Raw genomic sequence first — 19119 nt, 5'->3', positions numbered from 1 at the left:
TACTGGGGGATTAGGTGCTAATTCTTTCCTGTAGAACTAAGGGGACTTTGAAGGGAAGCAGATCAGTATAAGGAAGACATTTCCCCTGACTGGCATCATCTATTAAAGGAATGGGCTGCCTAAGGAGGTCCTAAGTGCCCAGACTCTGAAGGCCTTCCAGGAGAGGCCCCATGACCACTTATGAGAGATGTTCCAGTGGGGATTCCTGCTTCAGGTAGAGGTCGGGCTATATGACACCTCTGAGGGTTCTTCCAAGATCCTGTGACTTTATGATCATATCAAGCTGCTTGCAGATTGAGAGATGACTGGGCTTGTTTGGTTGTTGTTGAAGGAATGATGCCTATGGGGAACTGGAGGAATTCATCAACTCTTGTAGCTTCAACCGATCAACCTACAACCACACCCATATGCAGTACACATGTCACATGGATGTGTATAAACTGATGGCAGATGATGAATTCAACGTCACCATCACAGACAAGCTAAGCAACAGTTCCAGGGAGGGAAGACGATTCATCCTGGCTCAGAGCAGTGAGTAGCATGGCAGAAAATGGTGACATGTTTTTCTTTTCACTTGCTCTCCCTCCTTTGCTATTGTTTTGACTGCTTTTGACTTTCCTGAAACCTACCCTCTACCTCCCAGTCTCCTCATTACCATGTCCTTCCTGGATAATGCTCTATTTACTGAATCTTTCTTTGCCCAATTCTTGATGTCCCATCAAGACTGCCCTGCCCTGTGTCCTATCCCTTTGGGACCTTGACATCAGCTCTGAGCTGATGTCCAACTAATCCCAAGACATCAATCCATATTATTGTGAATAATAACCTATCGATACACTCTACATCTACACGTCTTACTTGTGTAAAGTTTGTAAAGCACTTTCCCATCCATTATGTTATTTGATCCTCAGAAAAATACTGCAAATTAGTTAATATAGGTCTTCTTCTCCTTGTTTTACAGAAGAAGAAACCAAGTCTCAGAGTTAAGTGACTTGACTAAGATCACACGGCTAAGCAGATGGTAGAATCAAGATTCCAACCCTTATCTTCTGCTGCTTACTAGATAGAAGATTTTTAACAAGTCACTCTACCTCTGTACCTCCTCATTCAAATGAGAATAAGAATCACAGGGTCACTCAGACAACAGATCTTTGTCCGAAGTTTACTAGCTGTGCGACCCTGGGCAAATCTACCTCAGTTTCCTCAACTGTAAAATAGAGATCTACCTCCAGGCATCTACCTCCAGGGTTGTTGTGAGAATCAAATGAGATAATATTTGTAAAGTACTCAGCACAATGCCTATCTCATCATAATGTTTGTTACCTTCCCCCTTTCCCCCTCATAGATTTAGAGTTGGAAAGAACCTTAGGGACCATTTAGCTAATCTAATACCCCCATTTTACAAACAGGAAATTGAGGCTTTGATAAATGGCTAGCCCTAAGTAACATAGCTGGAAAATGACACAGTCAGGATTTAAAACCAAATCCAATGGCCCTTCTATGACATTTTGTGAGCAGAAGGAGAGGTGGCTTATAGTCTAGCTCTTCCCTATCTCATAAATTGGAGACTGTCCAGAAAAGGGCAACCAGGATGTTGGTGAAAGGCTTTGAATGCAGGCCATATATGGATCAGTGGATGGAATTGGGGATATTCAGCACAAACAAGAAAAATTGTCTTCATATGTTTGAAATGCTTTCAAATAGAAGACAGATTTGTTCTGCCAGGCCCACGGATGGAGGGAGACAGGCTTGGGGACAGAACTGAGAAATAAGGAGAAAGACAAACCTTTCAACTGTACTGGGTGCCATGATTAGAATGATGCAGTGGAAAGAACCTTGGATTTGGAATTAGAAGACCCAGGTTCAAATCCTGACTGTGCCCTGATATAATTTGTGTGACCTTAGTTTCCTTATCTCCAAAGTGATGGGATTATACTAAAATAACCTCTGAAATCCCAGCTCTCTAAATCTATGAGCCATAGATACCTCTCTTCTTCAGAGGGGAATTTGCCTTTGAACCAGGATTTATTAGAGATAAATTGCCTTAACATAGAAGTTCTTAGCCTGGGATCTATAAAGTAAATAAGTATATTTCAGGGGGCCCGTGAACTTGGATAGAAAAAAAATCTTTATATTAACCACTAACTGAAATTTATCACTTCCATCAATTATATAAAGATATTATCTCAAGAACAGAACCATAGATTTCATTAGATTGTCAAAAGGATCTGTGACACTCCCAAAAAAAGGTTAGGAACCTCTCATTTAACCCAAAGAAAAGACTAGAAATCCTGATCCTGCCACTAAGTAGTTGAGTGACTTATGACAAGACTTCTCACTCAGTTTTCTTCTCTGTAAAAAGAAGGGGCTAGGCCTAGATAATCTCTAAGACTCCTTTTAGCTCTAATCTCTATGTTCTAAGGCCCTTTTTACCTTCTAATCTTTTATTTTTTGTGTTCTAAGACTCCTTCCTTCTCTCTTCTGTGATTTAGGAGATAAAGACAGAGAACCGGTGCTAGATTTAAAGACCTGGCTTTGAAATTCCAGATGTACTTTTCATTCATTCATTCTCCAGTGATAAAGTCCCTATTGTGTGCAGAGCACTATGCTAGGCTGGAGGGAGAGACACAAAATCTAAACTTTGTATGTATAGCTCACTGCCCTCATTAAAATTAGGGTCTAACAGGAATATAAGATACAGAGCCAGTTATGAGAGAAGATTATGTACTTTAGAGAATTATAGCAAAGCCCTTGGAGTGGGAAGTTACTACTGACCAGGGAGTATTTGAGCATACCTCAGAAGAGGGAACTTTTCAATTGGGATTTATGGGATCGGTAGGAATTCATCAAGTAAGTAGGAGAAAGAATGATATTCCATATGAATGAAGGCTTGGTTATGGAAAAACACATGCCCTATTGGATGGAACTCTGGGCCTGAAATCAGTAAGACCTGAGTACGATTTCAGTCTCATATACTTTATAGCTGTGGACCCTGGGCAAATCACTTAATTTTTGTTTGCCTCGGTTTCCCCAACTGTAAAGTGGGGATAAAAATAGCACTTATCTCACAGGGTTGTTGTGAGGATCAAATGAGATAATATTTATAATAACTACTTACTTAGGGGCAGCTAGGTGATGCAGTGAATAGAGCACCAGCCCTGGAGTCAGGAGGACCTGAGTTCAAATCTGACCTCAGACACTTGACACTTAACTAGATGTGTGACCTTGGGCAAGTCACAACCCTAATTGCCCTGCCTTCTCCCCCCCTCCAAAAATGAAAAAAATAAAAACAACTTACTTAGTACAATGCCTGGCACATAGTAGGCACTATGTAAATGTTTATTTCCTTTCCCGATTTTCCCTTCTCTTCCTTTCCCTGCAAGTTATCCAGTATGTCTGTGGTCTATATATAGGACATGAAGGGAGTAAAATGAGATAAAGCTTAAAAGGGAGGGAGTATGGGGCCAGGTTATCCTGTGTCTTGAATCCCTGCTAAAGGAATGTGATTTATTCAGGACACAGTGGGAGCCACTGAAGATTTTTGAGCAGAAGTGGGACATAAACAACATTGTACACCAGAAGGATTAGTCTGGCAGCAATATATGTCTCCTGTGGGAGGTAACTAGGGTGTTATACAAAGAACCCTGTATTTAAAGGCTGAGGACCAGGAGTGAATGCTCCTTAATTTAGGGGATTCCCTTCCCCTCTTCTGTAAAATTGGGGATGCTTGGTCTAGATTATCTCTGGCGTTTCTTCCAGCTCTCAGTCTTAGGAATCTTCTGACTCTTGTTTCCTTGTTTATAAACTTTTCAACTACTGTGGAAAATGCTTCCACATTTTCGCATGTCAACATAAGCTAAGAAACAGGAATCTATCTGGAATTCATTACTGGAATCTATTGTCTGCCTGGACCAGGCCCCACCCACAGGGACATTCCCCTCCTGTCAGGTGTAAGCATTTGGGGGGGTCCAGAGTCCAGAGAGAGGGAGGATGAGGACACCAACACTATTGCTTCTCCACAGGGTGAAAGACTCATGAGACAGGCAAAGGAAAGTGCCAGTCACAGGGGAGTCTGCTTTGCATTTGGGTTTTTTTACCTAGGCCTCTAATCTGAGTCCTGTGGTTTTGAAGTTTCTGAATCTTCTTTTATTTTTTTTTTCTCTTTCTCCTCATTCTTCCCCACTCTGTGACCCCACCCCCAACCCTTACCAAAATCACAGGTAAGGAGACTGGGGCCAGGAGGCCAGAGCCGGAAACTATGTGTAATATGCTAAAAGCCAAAAATTCCTTCTGCTCTTAGCCTAAAAAGCAAAGCAGTTTGGTGTTATCATAATGAGCTTCAGTGTGAGCAAACCCAATTTATGAACATCTGGATGTACTTTTCCAATATTTCAACAGATTTGTGATTTTCAGGTATAGGGCTAACTATGAGTCAAGGAATGGAGAAACGTAGGGAGTGTGGCCGAGAATAGGCTGTGAGTTGTCCAGTTTGGCAGAGGCATATCATGGATAGATTGTGAAGGCAAGTGATAAGAGATTCAGGTTGAAATGTGTGGATTCCAGCATCCATATCTTCAAATCCGTGAGGTAATTGTATAGGTCCTCCCTTAGATAATATACTTTTGTTCTTTGGATCTCAATTTCCTCATGTGTACATGAAGTCACTCGTTTAAAAAATCTCTAAGTTTCCTGCCACTTCTAATGTTGTATTTTAATACAGTAGTTCTCAAACTTTTTGGCCCTTTTACACTCTTAAAAATTATTGGAAACCCCAAAGAGTTTTTATTTATATGGGTTATATCTATTGATATTTACTGTATTAGAAATTAAAATGGATAAATTTAATATTTATTTATTCTTAAAAATAATAATAAACCTGCTAAAGTTAACCTAAATAACATTTTATGAAAAACAGCTATATTTTCTAAAACAAAAGAAGTTTGTTGAGAAGGGTAGTATTTTCTCACAAATCACTTTGATGTCTAGCTTGATAGAAGACAACTGAATTCTCATAACTGCTTCTGCATTCAGTCTGTTGCTCTGTGTTGTCTTGGTTGAAGTATATGAGGAAAATCTGGCTTCACAAAGATATCTAGTTGGAAAAGGGAGGAGTGTCTTAATAGGCAAATAACAATATTTGACTTTACAGTATACCATGAAAGAGTCTTGTGGACACCCAGAGATCTATAACCATATTTTGAGAACTACTATTCTAGCATTCTATTTTCTAAGGTCTTTTTCAAGTACTAACATTCCGATTGGTCAAAGGTCCTTTCTATCTCTAACATTCTATGGTAGCTCCTAGAATGTCTCCTTTCACAAGAGGATTCCCTCATTTAGAGCATTTTGAGGATCAACACCCACTCAAAACCATAGCTCATGAGCCCCTACCAACGTGTTTTCTTTTAACAATCAATCAAATGATACATTAGTGCAAACAAAAGATATTTATTCAAACAGTCAAGCCAATAAAGTGGTACAAGGAGATTACCTGAATGTATATGTGTGGGTACCCTCTCCCTCAGGTTACTATACTCTTTTTTTTGGAGGGGGAGGGCAGGGCAATTGGGGTTAAGTGACTTGCACAAGGTCACACAGCTAGTGAGTGTTAAGTGTCTGAAGCTGAATTTGAACTCAGGTCCTCCTGACTTCAGGCCCACTGTGCCACCTAGCTGCCCCAAAGTTACTATACTCTTGACCTGAGATGGTATAGTGGTAGGCTTAGAGGGAACCATTGATAAGAGCATGGATGAAGAAACATATACTAGGAACCCATTTAGCAAAAACATATTGGAAGGCACACAAATAGGGAATGTTTGTGGGGGCAGCGCAATTCTGATATTTGACACTATAGGACTAGTGATGTCCTCTGGTGATGGCTTCATTTAGCTCTCTGTGGGGTGTCACAGTGATAATTTCAAGGTTGCTACTGATCACGCCATCTCTACTGACGTTGTTCTGCTGGTTGCTGTTGGGTATCTGTACTAGGCACATAGTCACTAAGTTCCTTTGGGCTGCCAGTTTTTGAGTATCCTTTGAAAGGGGCATCTGATGGCTGTCTCTGCTCCCATCTGCTAGGGTACAGTAATGAGCAAACCTTTACCTGAAAAAGACAACCTAACATCTCCTTAGCCATAGCCAGGACTATGAGCCACCATGCCTAGCTAAAGGACCAAAAAGCAAGACTCTCAGGCTAAGATTAAGTCTTTTCTTTTAACTCTGAGAATGTGTCTGAGAATGAATTCTAGTCTATCATCCTAGACAACTTTTCTGACAAGGTTAGATATTTCAGAACTCCTTTTTATCTCTTTATGAGGATCCTGTTCTCCCAAAACCCATTTCAGGGGCTATGCACAATGAGCACTGTGGAAACTAGTGTTCGTGGCCCACTTACTCTATTCCCCAAATCCTTGCTGACTCAGCATGAAAATGAATTTGAGTCAAAATAAATGGTAAACGAAGGAGGTCAACGTTACTGACCTCTACTCTCAGAACTGCAAGGTTAGTCAATCAGTCAATGAACATTTAAGTACCAACTACATGCCAGACATCTGCTCAGTGCTGGAAGAGGTTTTAGAGATCATATTGTCCATTTTTCAGAAGGGAAAACTGAGACCAGAAAGGTTAAGGTGATTTACAAAAAATTATTAGTCTTACAAATGTTCCTTGAGGCATGAGTAGGATATGCCTTCAGTTTACTCTTCTGTTTGGCATTTAAAGTCATTCAGAAGCTCACTTCTACCCATCTTTCCAGGGTGATTACACATCCCAGCATTCCATGGTCCAGTCAAACTGGTGTACTTGGTGTTCCTCACATTCGATGTCCCATCTTCTGCTCCCATGCATGTATGTTGTGGCTGACCCAACCCCCCTCACTTCTTCCTGTTGGAGTCCCTAGACTCCTTCAAGGCTCAACTCAAGAGCTCCCTCCTGGAAGAAGTCTTTCCAGATTCCTCTAGTTGTATTCTCTCCTCCATACCTCCCTGAAATGACCTTGCATTTACTTTCCATATATTTTGTACTCCCTTGTATGTACATGTTGTTTGTTCCCCATAGAAGGCAACCTCCTTAAAGGCAGGTCCTTTTAGCCTTTCTATTGCCCACACCTATCAGGGTGCCTGGCACATGTTGAATTGAATTGAAGTCACTAAGTGTTTTCTATCTGTCTATGAATATACTTTTCTTTCTTCCCAGTTAAGCCAAATCCCCCTTTCAACGTGACTGTGGCCTATTTTGGAGATTATAACATTTCCTGGAAAACCCTCTATGAAGATCCTCGTTACTACGCATTACAGAATACGCTACAATATGAGCTGCGCTACAAAAAACAGCAGGACTCCTGGACGGTAAGAATTCTTCCAGAGAGAATAGCGATTGTCTCACCACAGAGCATAGAATGTCGAAGCTAGGAGGAGCCTTGGGATTCAATGCACTTCAATATACATTTATTAAGTACTGTGTTAGTCTCTGGGGACATAAAGACAAAAATGAAACAGTTCCTGACCTTAGGGAGAGTGCATTCTGCTGGGGGGTCTTATGTGTACATAAAAAAGTCAAGATAAAAATACAAGATAATTTGAGGAGTGAGAAGGTACTAACAATTAGAAAGATCAAGATAGACTTTGAATAGGAGGTAGCATCTGATGATTCATTCCAGTCTGTGCAAAGGCATTCAGGTGGGAAATGGAATGTCAAATTTGGGGGTCAGTTACTGAGTCAGTTTGGCTGGAGTGTAGGGACAGTGTGTCAAGGAAAGTAAGATGAAATAGTTTGGAAAGACAGATGGGAGCCCTATTGGGAGGACTTCAAATGCCACACTGAGGAGACTGTATTGATTCTAGGGACAGTGGGGGGTCCATTGAAGATTTCTGAGCAATTAATTAAATGCCTAAAGAAGGTAGAATGGACTGTTTTGTAAGGAAGTGGAGATTTCCAGAACACTTGGTTTACTCTGGACAATTATTAGCTTGTTCCGACATTTGGTTACACCTTCTGAAAGTAATTAACTAGTAGATGTTCTTCAATGGTGAGCCCCAGTCTCATTCGGAAGGTAGGTATAGTGTATGTGAAAATGACTTTCCTGAAAGGTCATGGCAGAAGCAGAGTCAGGACTAGAGCATAGCAATCCTGACTCCAGCCTAGGGCTCTTTTTCTAAGATAGTAAAAGAAATATGAAAGACTTAACTTGTGACTTTATTGACATAGGGAAATTCCTAGTGAAGAAATTCCTAATCGACCAATGTACCAACTCTTTCCCCAACTTTGGTCTTCAAGAGATGCCTAGAGCAACTCTAAGAAGTTCAGTGACTTGTCCAGGGTCACACAGCCAGTACTTATGTTGCGGTGAGGGCTATGCCCATCCCAAAACTGTTGGAGTTTCATGATGTGTTGTGGTAGAACCATTTCAAAGAATTCAGAGTCAGACCACCTCTAATCCAAGTATAGGCATTTATTGAGATTGACACCTCTCATGAAGCAGGCTAAATTCCAAGAGGAACCAGCAACTTCAGAGAAAGCAGGATGGATTTATATAGGGTAAAGATGCTAATTACACAATCAAAATTTACATAGAATAGAGGAATATAATTAATATTAAAAAGGCAGGAGGAGTTTGTTAAGGGATTAGGTAACAGAGGAGGGATCCCATCTATGGTTCAGTGGTTAAACACTCTAGTCATGCTGCCCTCCAGTTGGCTAGCTATTGTCCTAGCTATGGTCCTGTCTGGTCAAGATGGATAGCTATGATTGTGTTCCTGTCTTGGGCTAGATGGATGATGTGATCGTGATTGAGTACAGAAACACACTTGTTTCTGTGGGAATGGGTCTGGGGGCAGTGACCAGGTAGAGGCAGTAGCTGGGTTCCCATCACATGGACATACCTGCTGTTTCTGTGGGAACTAAGAGTTCAGGGACTCACCTGTTGTTCCAGTGAACAGTGAGGCATATATGAAGAAGTTAGGATATTAGCAGGGGTGTCTAAGTAGGTACAGTGGGGCTGGGTCCATAATGAAGTAAGAATATTGGGGGTGAGGGAAGCTTTATTAGGATTCCATCACTTATAAGAGGTGGAAGGACTTGAACCCAGGACTTCCTGGTTTTGAGGTCAATGCTCTACCTCTGAATATGAAGGAGGAAGGATGTAAGCAGCTATGAGAACCTGCATGTTCTCTATCCTCAGAGACCTTCATAAATAAGCTAGGCATGTTTCACTATGGGCAGTACCTTTGCCAGGGGTGGGGGCTAGATCGGATGAGTTCCTGGGATCTTTCTCAGCCCTATAACTCTACTTAAATGTTACGGCAGACTCAGAATGTCAAATCCATCCCAGCCGACTTGAAGTCAGTGTCACTCCTGGCCTTGGAATTCCAGAAAGGCTCAGTCTATGAAATACAAGTTCGAGCTCAGCCCCAGCCATCTTCACTCTACAGTGGGGTCTGGAGTGAGTGGAGTGCTCCTGCCAACTTCACAACTCCACCAGTGGGTAAGTATGAAGCCATTGGAGCCCCTCTTCCCTGACCAGGAGCACCATCTTCTGTGCCACCATCCTGACCTTAGGCTTCCTGGGCCAAATTTTTTGAGTTCAGAAACCCCAAGACTCTTTAAGTATGCTTTTAACTGTTTGGACCCCAGTCCAACAGCTGATCAGGCATCCAGGTAGTCAGTCAGTCAATCTGTCACTCACTCAGATTGTTATCTGCCAATCACTCTTTAAGGCTGCCAGGCAGTCAACCAATAAGTCAGTGATTTATAATCAGTGTTAGCTAGTCAATTGGTCATATTATCATTCGGACAACTATCTAGTTCCTTAGCCTCTCTCACTCACTCACTTACTCAATCAGTCGGCTAGCCCATCACTCAATCAATTCACTGCCAGTCAGTCAGTCAGTCAACTGATTGATTAGTCAGTCTGACTAATGAGTCTGTCACTCACTCAGTCAACCAACCAGGCAGCTTATGAGTGAATGAGTAAGTAAGCTGACTGTCAGTTCAGTCAAGAACATATTCTTTGTCTTGACTGCACTGAAATCAGGAATAGAAACCATGGGCTGGCAAGTGGAGGTCGTCCTCAGAAGACAAAGCTTATTATAGTCTAACTGAGAGGTCCCCTGGGTAGTAAAAGACCTCTGATCCCATTCCTCGCTACTCTGTGCCTTCATTTTCCATTGCCAGTATTTTACCATCATTCGTATTGTCCAACTTTCTCCCTGTTCCTTCACACTAGCCTCTTTCCCAAGTTCAGGGGAAGGACTCGAATTCTGATCCATTTTATTTTATTCCCCATGAAGAAGAGAAAACAGAATGGTCCTCTTGGATATTTCCCATCTCATTCATCGTGACCATATTTACTGCTTTGGCTGGCTGGAAACTGACACAGAGGTGAGAAAGTCAGGGTCCCTTGGAAAGATGGGGATGGGTTGGGAGACAGGAGCTGGGGGAAGAGCTAGCATAGACCAACCAATAAATTAGTCGATCAATAAGCATTTATTAAAGATCTACTATACCAGGCACTGTGTTAGGCCCTAGGGACACAAATGTCAATGAAACAACAATGAAACTTGTAAGAAGTTTACATTTGGATGGGAAAGACAACAAGGACAAAGATACACAAAGATATACAGAATAAATACAAGTAAATAAGGAGGGAAGAAACTAGCAGGTGGAGGTAAGAGGAAAGACATCTTGTGCAAGGGAATGCTTGAACTGCTTCTTGAAGGAAAAGGGATTCTGTGAGACCCAGAAGAGGGAGTGCATTTCAGGAATGTGAGAGAGTCTATGCAAAAGCCTGGAGATGAGAGGTAGAGTGTGTGAGGAGCACAGAGAAGGCCACTTTGTCTGGATTGCAGAGCTCACAAGGAATAATTCCAATGAGGCTGGAAAGTTGGTGGGACAACATTGTAAAGGGCTTTAAAAGACAAACAGGAGAAATGATGTTTGATTCTAGAGGCAACAGGGAGCCTGGTCAGATCTTTGCTTAAGGAAAATAAATGCCTTTGTATGCTGGATTGAAGTGGGGAGAGACTTGAGGAGGGAAGCCAATCGGAAGACTGCTGTCCTATGAGCTTAGGTGATAGCTGAGTGAGTAGAATGAAGAGGTGTTGTGGAGGTATGAAACACCAAGATTTAGCATCTGATTGGAAATGTAGGGGGAAGGAAAGTGAGAAGTTGAGCATAACACCAAGGATATGAAGCTGGGAGGCTGGAGGAAAGGTGGGAAGAATGGTTGGAAGAGGGGAGGGTTTGGAAGCAAAGATGAGCACATTGTGTCTGAGACATTCTGTTTGGAATGTGCAATAGGGAACAGTGGGATAAAGGAGTCTTAGAGGGAATTTAATAAAAACAGTAATAAAGTGTGTAACATCTGTATCATGCTTTAGAGTTTCTTAAAAAATACTTTTATTCATGCAAAGAGAGTTTATTAAGTGAGCCCCTACTATGTGCCAGAAATTGTACTAGGTGCTGAGGAGACAAAAGACCAAAAGAATCCTTTCCCTCAAGGAGCTTACAGGGGAGGAAGAAGGAGGGGAGGTTTTAGTGGAAGGGAGTAGGGGTGAGGGGAGGGGTTGTCACAGAAAAAAAATTACAAAGAGATAAAAAATAGAAATAAAGGAATTGAGGGAAGGGAATGATATCAGCCAGGAGGTCCAGGGGAGGCTTCCTGGAGGAGGCAGGTACTTGGGCTGAACTTTGAAGGAAACTGGGGATCCTGAGGCAGAATTAGGGAGGGAGCATATTCAAGGGCTTTGCACAAAGTAGATACTATTTAATAAATGTTTGTTGGAATTGAACTGAAAGGGGCATGGGGTGGGGGTAGGGAATAAGAATTTATTCGAAGCACTTTTAAGAAATGTTATCTCATTTGATCCTAGAATCTGTCTAGGTTCTTCCTTTAACTTTGGGAAAAATCTCTTCCCTTCTTTGGGCCTCAGTTTCTCCCTGTGTGATATAAGTGGGTTGGAAAAGGAAGAATCTTGAAGGTCCCTTCTTTATCACTCTAAGGGTCTAGACAAGGTTCATTTCCATCAGAAAAATGAAGATACTGAAGAACACTAGCAAAGATCACTCAACTGTGTCCCTGTAAATAAATCAAGATAGGCCAGCAGAGGAATCATTAGTTCCTAGGGATCTGATTTTTTTAATTAAGAAAGATATTGAAGGGGTATTAAGCAAATCACATGCTAAGTTCATGCAGGTATAATGGAAATTACAACCAGGTGTGTCAGAGAAGAGCAATTTGTATGCTTTTCTGGAGGGATCTGCAATATACAGACTATCTTGATCCTGGAGGGTGGAGCTGGTCCTTTCCCTGGGCTGGTGAGATTGCATATTGTTGGGTTTCTGTGCGACGGAGACTGGCCTGGTCAAGGCTGATCCAAAATGTTAAGGGAAATTTAGAGGCACCTGGGCTAAACCAATCCTCTGTGGGAGTGAGATTAGGCTAGCCAATCCTTCTGTGAGGGAGGGGGTCGAGTTGAGCCAAACTATTAGGTGGTTGACCAATGCCTTAAGGTATCAGGTAATCCTTATCAAGACTCAGGTGTGGCTGGGCTACCCAGTCTTCTGCAGAGGTGAGGGGCCTCCAGCCAATGCCTTTCTTTGTGTAGAGCTCAGCTGAACGTTCTCTTGGGGGCAAGGATGCATCTGGGTAGCCTCACCAGTCCTTCTGTGGGAACAGGGCTGGGTAGAACTGAGTTAACCGATCTTCCAGTGGCCATGGGCCCAGCCCATCTTCCAACACCCCTGACCCTGGTTTTGTTTTGTCTGTTTCTCTCTCTTTCTGATGTTTCAGGCTGTGGAAGAAGATGTGGGTGCTGGTCCCCAACCCCGCGCCCTTCTTTCAGCCCCTGTATTCAGCCCATCAGGGCAACTTTAAGGTACTGGTGACTCAGAGATACAGATACTGTTGTCAGAAAAGAAAACACAAACACTTTCTAGGGGCCAGGGGCTGGTGGGAGGAACGATTTGCTCTCCACAACGAGCTCCCTTGGAGGGGTAGGGGGGTGGTGGCAGGGGCTCAGAAGCCTCTAATGGAAAATAACAGCCTGGATGAGAAGACTCTTGAGGCAAGACTTTTCCCCTTGAGTTTCCCCCCTTGCCTCCATGGGCTTTCCCCAAGTCACACAATCATAGAGCGTTCAGATTGGAAAGGACCTTAGAGGTTACCTAGTCCAAATCTATCTTGTTCGTGAGGCAGCTGAGGACTAGAGGGGTGGAGATCAGAGGCAGAGCTGGAGCAGGACCCCACTGGCCTGCCTCCCAAGTCAGGCCTCTTCCTACTACATTCTAGTTTCTCTCCTTTCCTTTGACATCTCCTTAAGGAGCAGACTGTGTCTTCCCTGCCTTGGGCCTCCTCAGGCACCTTCCTGCAGCCTTCCCACCCTTTGGGGCCAGAGCCAGGAATTAGCAGGAGAGGGTTTAGGGCTATGGTTGAGGCAGGATGGTGGGAGCTGCTCTCTCCCTCAGGCTACAGGACTGCCCGTGGTTGCCATCCTGTCCTCCCAGAACCCTCTATTCATGAGTTGGATCTGACCCATCAGAACGTGTGATGTTATGCCTTAGAGCATATCTTCCCCCAGCCTATGACTGGGAGAGGAGGAAGGGGGTGGTGGAAACTTTCCCTCCCTATCCACCGAGGGGCCTCCCGATACCCCAGGGCAAGGAAGAAGCACAGGTGTCATACCTAACATTTATTTAGCACCTTACATGAATTCTCTCCTCTGATCCTTACCACAATCCTGTGAAGTAGGTGTTATTATTATCCCACAGGAAGGATACTGAGGCAGGAAGAGGTTAAGGGACTTACCCAGAGTCACACATTTAGTCAGTCAACAGGCATTTCTTGTGAGTTTACTATGTGCTGGGCATTGTGCTAAGTGCTAGGTATGCATATAAAGGCAAAAACACAGTCCCTGCCCTCAACGAGTTTATATTCTAATGAGGGAGATAATATGAAAATAACTGCACATGCTAAATATATATGGTGTAAATAATGGGTAATCTTAGTGAAAAAATACTGGGGGGGCGGTGTGGATTTTAGCTGAGTCTTGAAGGAAGTTGGAGAATCCAGGAGGCAGAGGTGAAGGAGAGGGTTCATTCCAGGCAAGGAGATAAATCAATGGAACTTCAGAGTGTGGATGGAGGTGGAGGCCATATGTGAGAGACAGTAAGAAGGTTGGTGAGTTCAGGGAGGGTCAGAAAGTATGAAAAGACTGGAAAGGTATATGCAGAGGCTACGTTGTGAAGGACTTCAAATGCAAAGAGGGGGTTTTAGATTTAGTCTTCAAGGTAATAAGGACCCACTGCAGCTTATTGAGTGTGTGTGTGTGTGTGTGTGTGTGTGTGTGTGTGTGTGTATGTGGGAAAAATGGGAGGGGGCTGGGAAATGACATGATCAGACACATGCTCTAGGAAAATGGCAGCTGAGTGGAGGATGGATTAGGGGAGAGATTTGAGAAAATAAGTATCTAAAGTCTTCCTGATTCAGACTCAAGTGTTCTAAGCTACCAGCTGCCATTGGCATCTGTCCAGATGTGGGCCGGACAGGCCTCAAGATGACATTTGCTGGTGGGGATTTCAGCCAAGACCAATCTTTCAAAAAATAAAAAAAAATCTTTTCCTCAACCTTCTGCCCCAGGACTGAATTTTCCACCAGTTCCTACCTTCCCAACTTGAACCTGAGGCAGGGGATGTCCCAGATGACATTTAAATATGTTTCCTGGGAAGAAAGCAAACATCCAGGCTTGTTCAGCAATGCCCCTTTTAGCATGAATTAGTTTCCTGGATGGGCTGGCAGACAATAAGGCCCTGAGGAGGTGAAAGAGAGGTCAGCATAGTCTTTATGCTATTGGATCATGAGGAATAGGTCCAGGGGACCTCCTGTAGGGTGGGGGGTGGGGTGGGGTGAATGAGCACCCAGCATTTAGGTGACCAGTGATAGGAGAAGGGCCCTGGGTGCCTGATTAGAGGGAGCAAGTAGGCTGTGGCTAAAAAGACTGAAAACAAACTCACCCACTGCTCTGCCGGTCCCCTTGGCCAAGAGGCTTCCTACTTCCAAAAGCAGAGCCTGGGATATACATAGGAGAGGAAAAGGACAGGGGGAAAGCAAGTCATCTGCCAGGCATTCACCCAGCGGCTACCAGGGTGGGGGGAGCACTTTCCTGAGATACCAAAAGAAATACAGTCATGTGTATGATGGGCTCGGCTGAGAAAAGATGAGTCAAGCTGAGGGCCCGGTCTCAGTTTCCAGAATGATTTCCTGTTCTATATGCTATATCTTAATTGGGGTCAAGGCAGCACTTTCTGCAGAGGAAATACTAAATCTGTGTCCTCCATCATTCAGCCTACCAATTCTCTAGGCTTGGTTGCTCCCTGCAGAAATCTGGGGCCCAGCTTTAGGAGGAGGCCTTTCTAAATCTGTTGCTGCTCTGGGAGCTAGGCAAGCTGGTGGGGTGGAGTGGGGTGTGTAGCTCTGAGGGTAAGGACTAGGGAAGGAGCAATCTGAGGACCTGGCCCAAGGGGACCTTGGACAGATCATGGGCCCTCTCTAGACTTCAGCTCCATTATCTATCAAATGGTCATTGCTTGGCTGTTTCCTTCTCTCCTAGGGAACATAGGAAAATATCAGAGACCTTCTATACCTTAGCCCTAAGGAGGGAAGGTGGGGCTGTGGAAGAGATTTTTTTGGGAAAGCCTTGCCCCACCTGAAAACCACACTAGTAGGTGTCTTCTCTGTGAAGTCTGTTCTGCCCACATCTGGTCAGATACAAGTGGCAGCTGGTGGCTTAGTGGATGAGAATGTGGAATTTCATTAAGAGTTCTTAACTTGGATTCCATGAAGCCCTAGGGAATCTGTGGATAGATTTTAAGGGGGGAAGTCTGTGAACTTGAATGAGAAGAAAAAACTCACATCTCTATTTCAACAGAATTAGTTTTGTAATCCTATATATTTTATTTTGTGCATTTAAAACATTTTAAGAAGGAGTCCATAAGCTTTCCCATACTGCCAGAAGGGTTCAGGACAGAAAAGAAGCTAAGAACCACCAGACTAGATAATCTCTAAGGTCTTTTTGAGCTACTAAAAAATAGCCTGAGTCAATTATCAGTCAATCAGCAAATATTTATAAAGTGCCTACTATGTGACATTAGGAGAGACGATAAAGCAAGGAAGAAGCACAGGTGCCATAGCTAACATATATTTAGCACCTTACATGAATTCTCTCCTCTGATCTTACACAATCCTGTGAAGTAGGTATTATTATTATCCCACAGGAAGGATACTGAGGCAGGAAGAGGTTAAGGGACTTACCAAGAGTCACACATTTAGTCAGCCAACAGGCATTTCTTGTGTGTTTACTTTGTGCTAAGTGCTAGGTATGCATATAAAAGCAAAAACAGAGTCCCTGCCCTCAAGGAGTTTACATTCTAATGAGGGAGATAATATGAAAATAACTATACATGCTAAATACATACAGTGTAAATAATAGGCAATCTTAATGAAAAAGTGGGGTTCTAAGGAAGGTCAAACATATGGTCAGAAGTGTAGGGGGTAAACCTATACACTAAGGGGGACTTAGCCAGAGAAGGGCTGAGAAGCTATAGCAGCTGAGTTATTGAAATTAAAAGAAAGTTGAAAGAAGAAAGCAGGTAGTGGGGGTGGGGAGTTCTGGCCAGTTGGGAAATGGGGTCTTCCTCAAGGGTCAAAGACTCATAGATCTAAAGCTAGAAGGAACCTTGCAGGTAATCTATTCCAACCCTCTTTTTTTTACAGATAAGGAAATTGATGCTTAGGGAGATTTGCCCATGGTCTCATATGTAGTAGACATCAGAGGTGAGATTTGAACCCGATTTCCCTGGCTTAATGTCCAGTGCTATTTCCAGCAGGCTGAGACAACACAGCTTTGTTCCTTCCTGAGGCAAATCCAAGCTCATATTCATTCTCCCCTCTCTGGGTCACAATATCCAGGTTCCTTTTTAATTAGGAGCATGGGCTTGAGTGAGATAATTGGTAAGGAGGTTTCCAGGAAGTAGAGGAACAATACAGATGATGAGATAGGCCGTCACTGGGGATCCATGTTAAAAGAAGGTGATAGCTGCCACACACTGGGTCTACTCCATTCATTCATCCAATATTCACTCTTGGGTGCCCTGCCCTGGTCTAGGAGCAGTGAGGGAGACAGATGAATGAGACATATTATTAGTCCGATGTGGGGCACAAAATGGCAGACATACAATTGCAATAAAGGCAAGAACTGATAAGTAGCACCTTTCAAAATACTGAGGTGCCAGGGGTATCATAGGATTTGGAGCTGGAATTGACCCTTGTAGATCATCCAGTCCAAAATTTAACAAATGGGGAAACTGAGGCCCAGAGAGATTAAATGACTTGTCCAAAGTCTTATATGTTGTAAATTGAAATGCTGGTATTTAAGCCATAGTTCTTTAATTCCAGAACCAGCAGGGAATAGAGTATCACTGCTAGCTGGGGGGAATCAGGGAAAGCTTGATGGAAGAGGTGGGCTTTTTAAACTGAGTCTTAAAGGCCGGACTGGATTTCAACAGGCAGAACCTGGTGCTGGGTGGATGGATGTTCCAGGTAAAGGAAAGAAATATTAGAGTATGTTTGGAATAGTAGTCTTGTGTGTCTGGATTGTAAGATCCACAAAGGAGGGCAGCGGGAGATGAGGCCTCACAAGGAAATCTGCCCCATTACTTTAGAATTATGCCTCAGTTTTCAGCAAAAATGGTAATCTGCAGTTTGGCAGCCCATCTTGTTCACCGGATTTGACTCTACCTCTGTTTCCTCTTATATACAATGAGGAGATTGGACCAGATCAGGGGTGTCCTCGAGGCCTCAGGTTTCCCACCACTGGAACAAATGATGGCTACCTTTCCTCAAAGGTCCAACGTTTGATGTTCTATAATTCACAGAATGACTTTATGGCTAATTCAAAAAATCACAAATGTTCTCTAAGAATGAAGGTGGCCACCAGTGAAGTTCTTCTAAAGACTGTGTTCCTGAAAGCAATTTCCAAAAAATTTAGAGCAAAGGTAGTGACTACTCACCTAGATGGATGAGTTGTGGTGTATTTGTTAAACAATTAAAGGACTTATAGGCATGGCCCAGAAAAAAAAAAAACAAAAAACAAACAAACTTGAAAACTCTTACAAAACCACAAGTGAGAATAACATCTCTTATGTTATAGAACATCTGCTTTCAATGTATTTTCCTTGCAATGGAGTAAGACAGTTTAGTGCAAACACACACACATACACACTTTCTTTTAAAAAAACTTGTGATTTCATCTCTGTATGTGGCTACTTCCTGGTAAGGACTTCCTCTGCTAATGCAGATTGATACCTTTCTCTGCAACTTTCAGTCTTAGGCAATTGCCTGAGGCACTGAGAAAAGTTAAATGACTCACCCAGAGTCACACAGCCAGTTATTTGTCACTGGTGGAACTTGAACTCAGGTCTTCCTTACTGAGAGGCCATCTCTCTATGCTAGGTCATGGTGCCTCTCAGTGCAAGTATAATTATCTTAAATTTACAGATAAGAAAATAGAGGATAAGAAAACTTAGGTTAAGTGAGGTCCAGCGATTTGTTTAGGGCCCAAAAGTTCCTAAGTGGTCAGCCATGTGTCTTGAACCCAGGACCTGTACCTACCACTACAGCTTCAGGACTTGGGCAACTCTGATCTGTCCAATGAGCAGAGTTTTATAGTGACCCTTGTAGGTGACTGAAGATGGTGCAAGGAGCTGAGCCTGTGGCACAGTGACAAGGGCACTGATTGGATGTCTGGTCACCTGGGTTCAAATCAGAGCTTTTCTGCCGAATGACCATGTGGGTTTGGCCAGATCACTTGGCCTCAGTGAGACCTGGTTTAGTACACAGTAGAAAGGGAGCATAGGACTAGGGGACCTTTGACTCAGGGATCCCAAATTGTCAGACAGGCCTTTGTCTTCATAAGTTAAAAACTGCTCCAATACTTAAGAATAGGGCATGAGGGGTAGAGGGAGACCCTTAAAGTATCCCTAAGGTGACTGCCGTGAACTGAGTCCTTTGTAGACTCCAGAACCTCTGGGAAAAATGAGTCTACATTTTGGAGACAGAGAGACAGAGAC

General features: G+C 43.2%; 1 protein-coding gene across 1 annotated transcript in view; it reads left to right on the top strand.

Moving 5' to 3' along the window:
- Positions 1-19119, top strand: part of IL21R (interleukin 21 receptor) — a 50091-nt gene that overhangs the window by 12987 nt on the left and 17985 nt on the right. The window contains exons 4-8 of the mRNA XM_069064182.1: positions 332-531; positions 7195-7346; positions 9304-9481; positions 10287-10377; positions 12788-12872. Of these exons, the coding sequence (XP_068920283.1) occupies positions 332-531; positions 7195-7346; positions 9304-9481; positions 10287-10377; positions 12788-12872 (706 nt within the window). The remainder of the gene's footprint in view (positions 1-331; positions 532-7194; positions 7347-9303; positions 9482-10286; positions 10378-12787; positions 12873-19119) is intronic.

This window comes from Petaurus breviceps, unplaced genomic scaffold (genome assembly GCF_028583685.1).
Source record: "Petaurus breviceps papuanus isolate PSGF00001 unplaced genomic scaffold, PetGlider_PUasm1.0 138, whole genome shotgun sequence".
NCBI lineage: Eukaryota > Metazoa > Chordata > Mammalia > Diprotodontia > Petauridae > Petaurus > Petaurus breviceps.
This window is presented reverse-complemented; position numbering and strand designations above follow the sequence as displayed.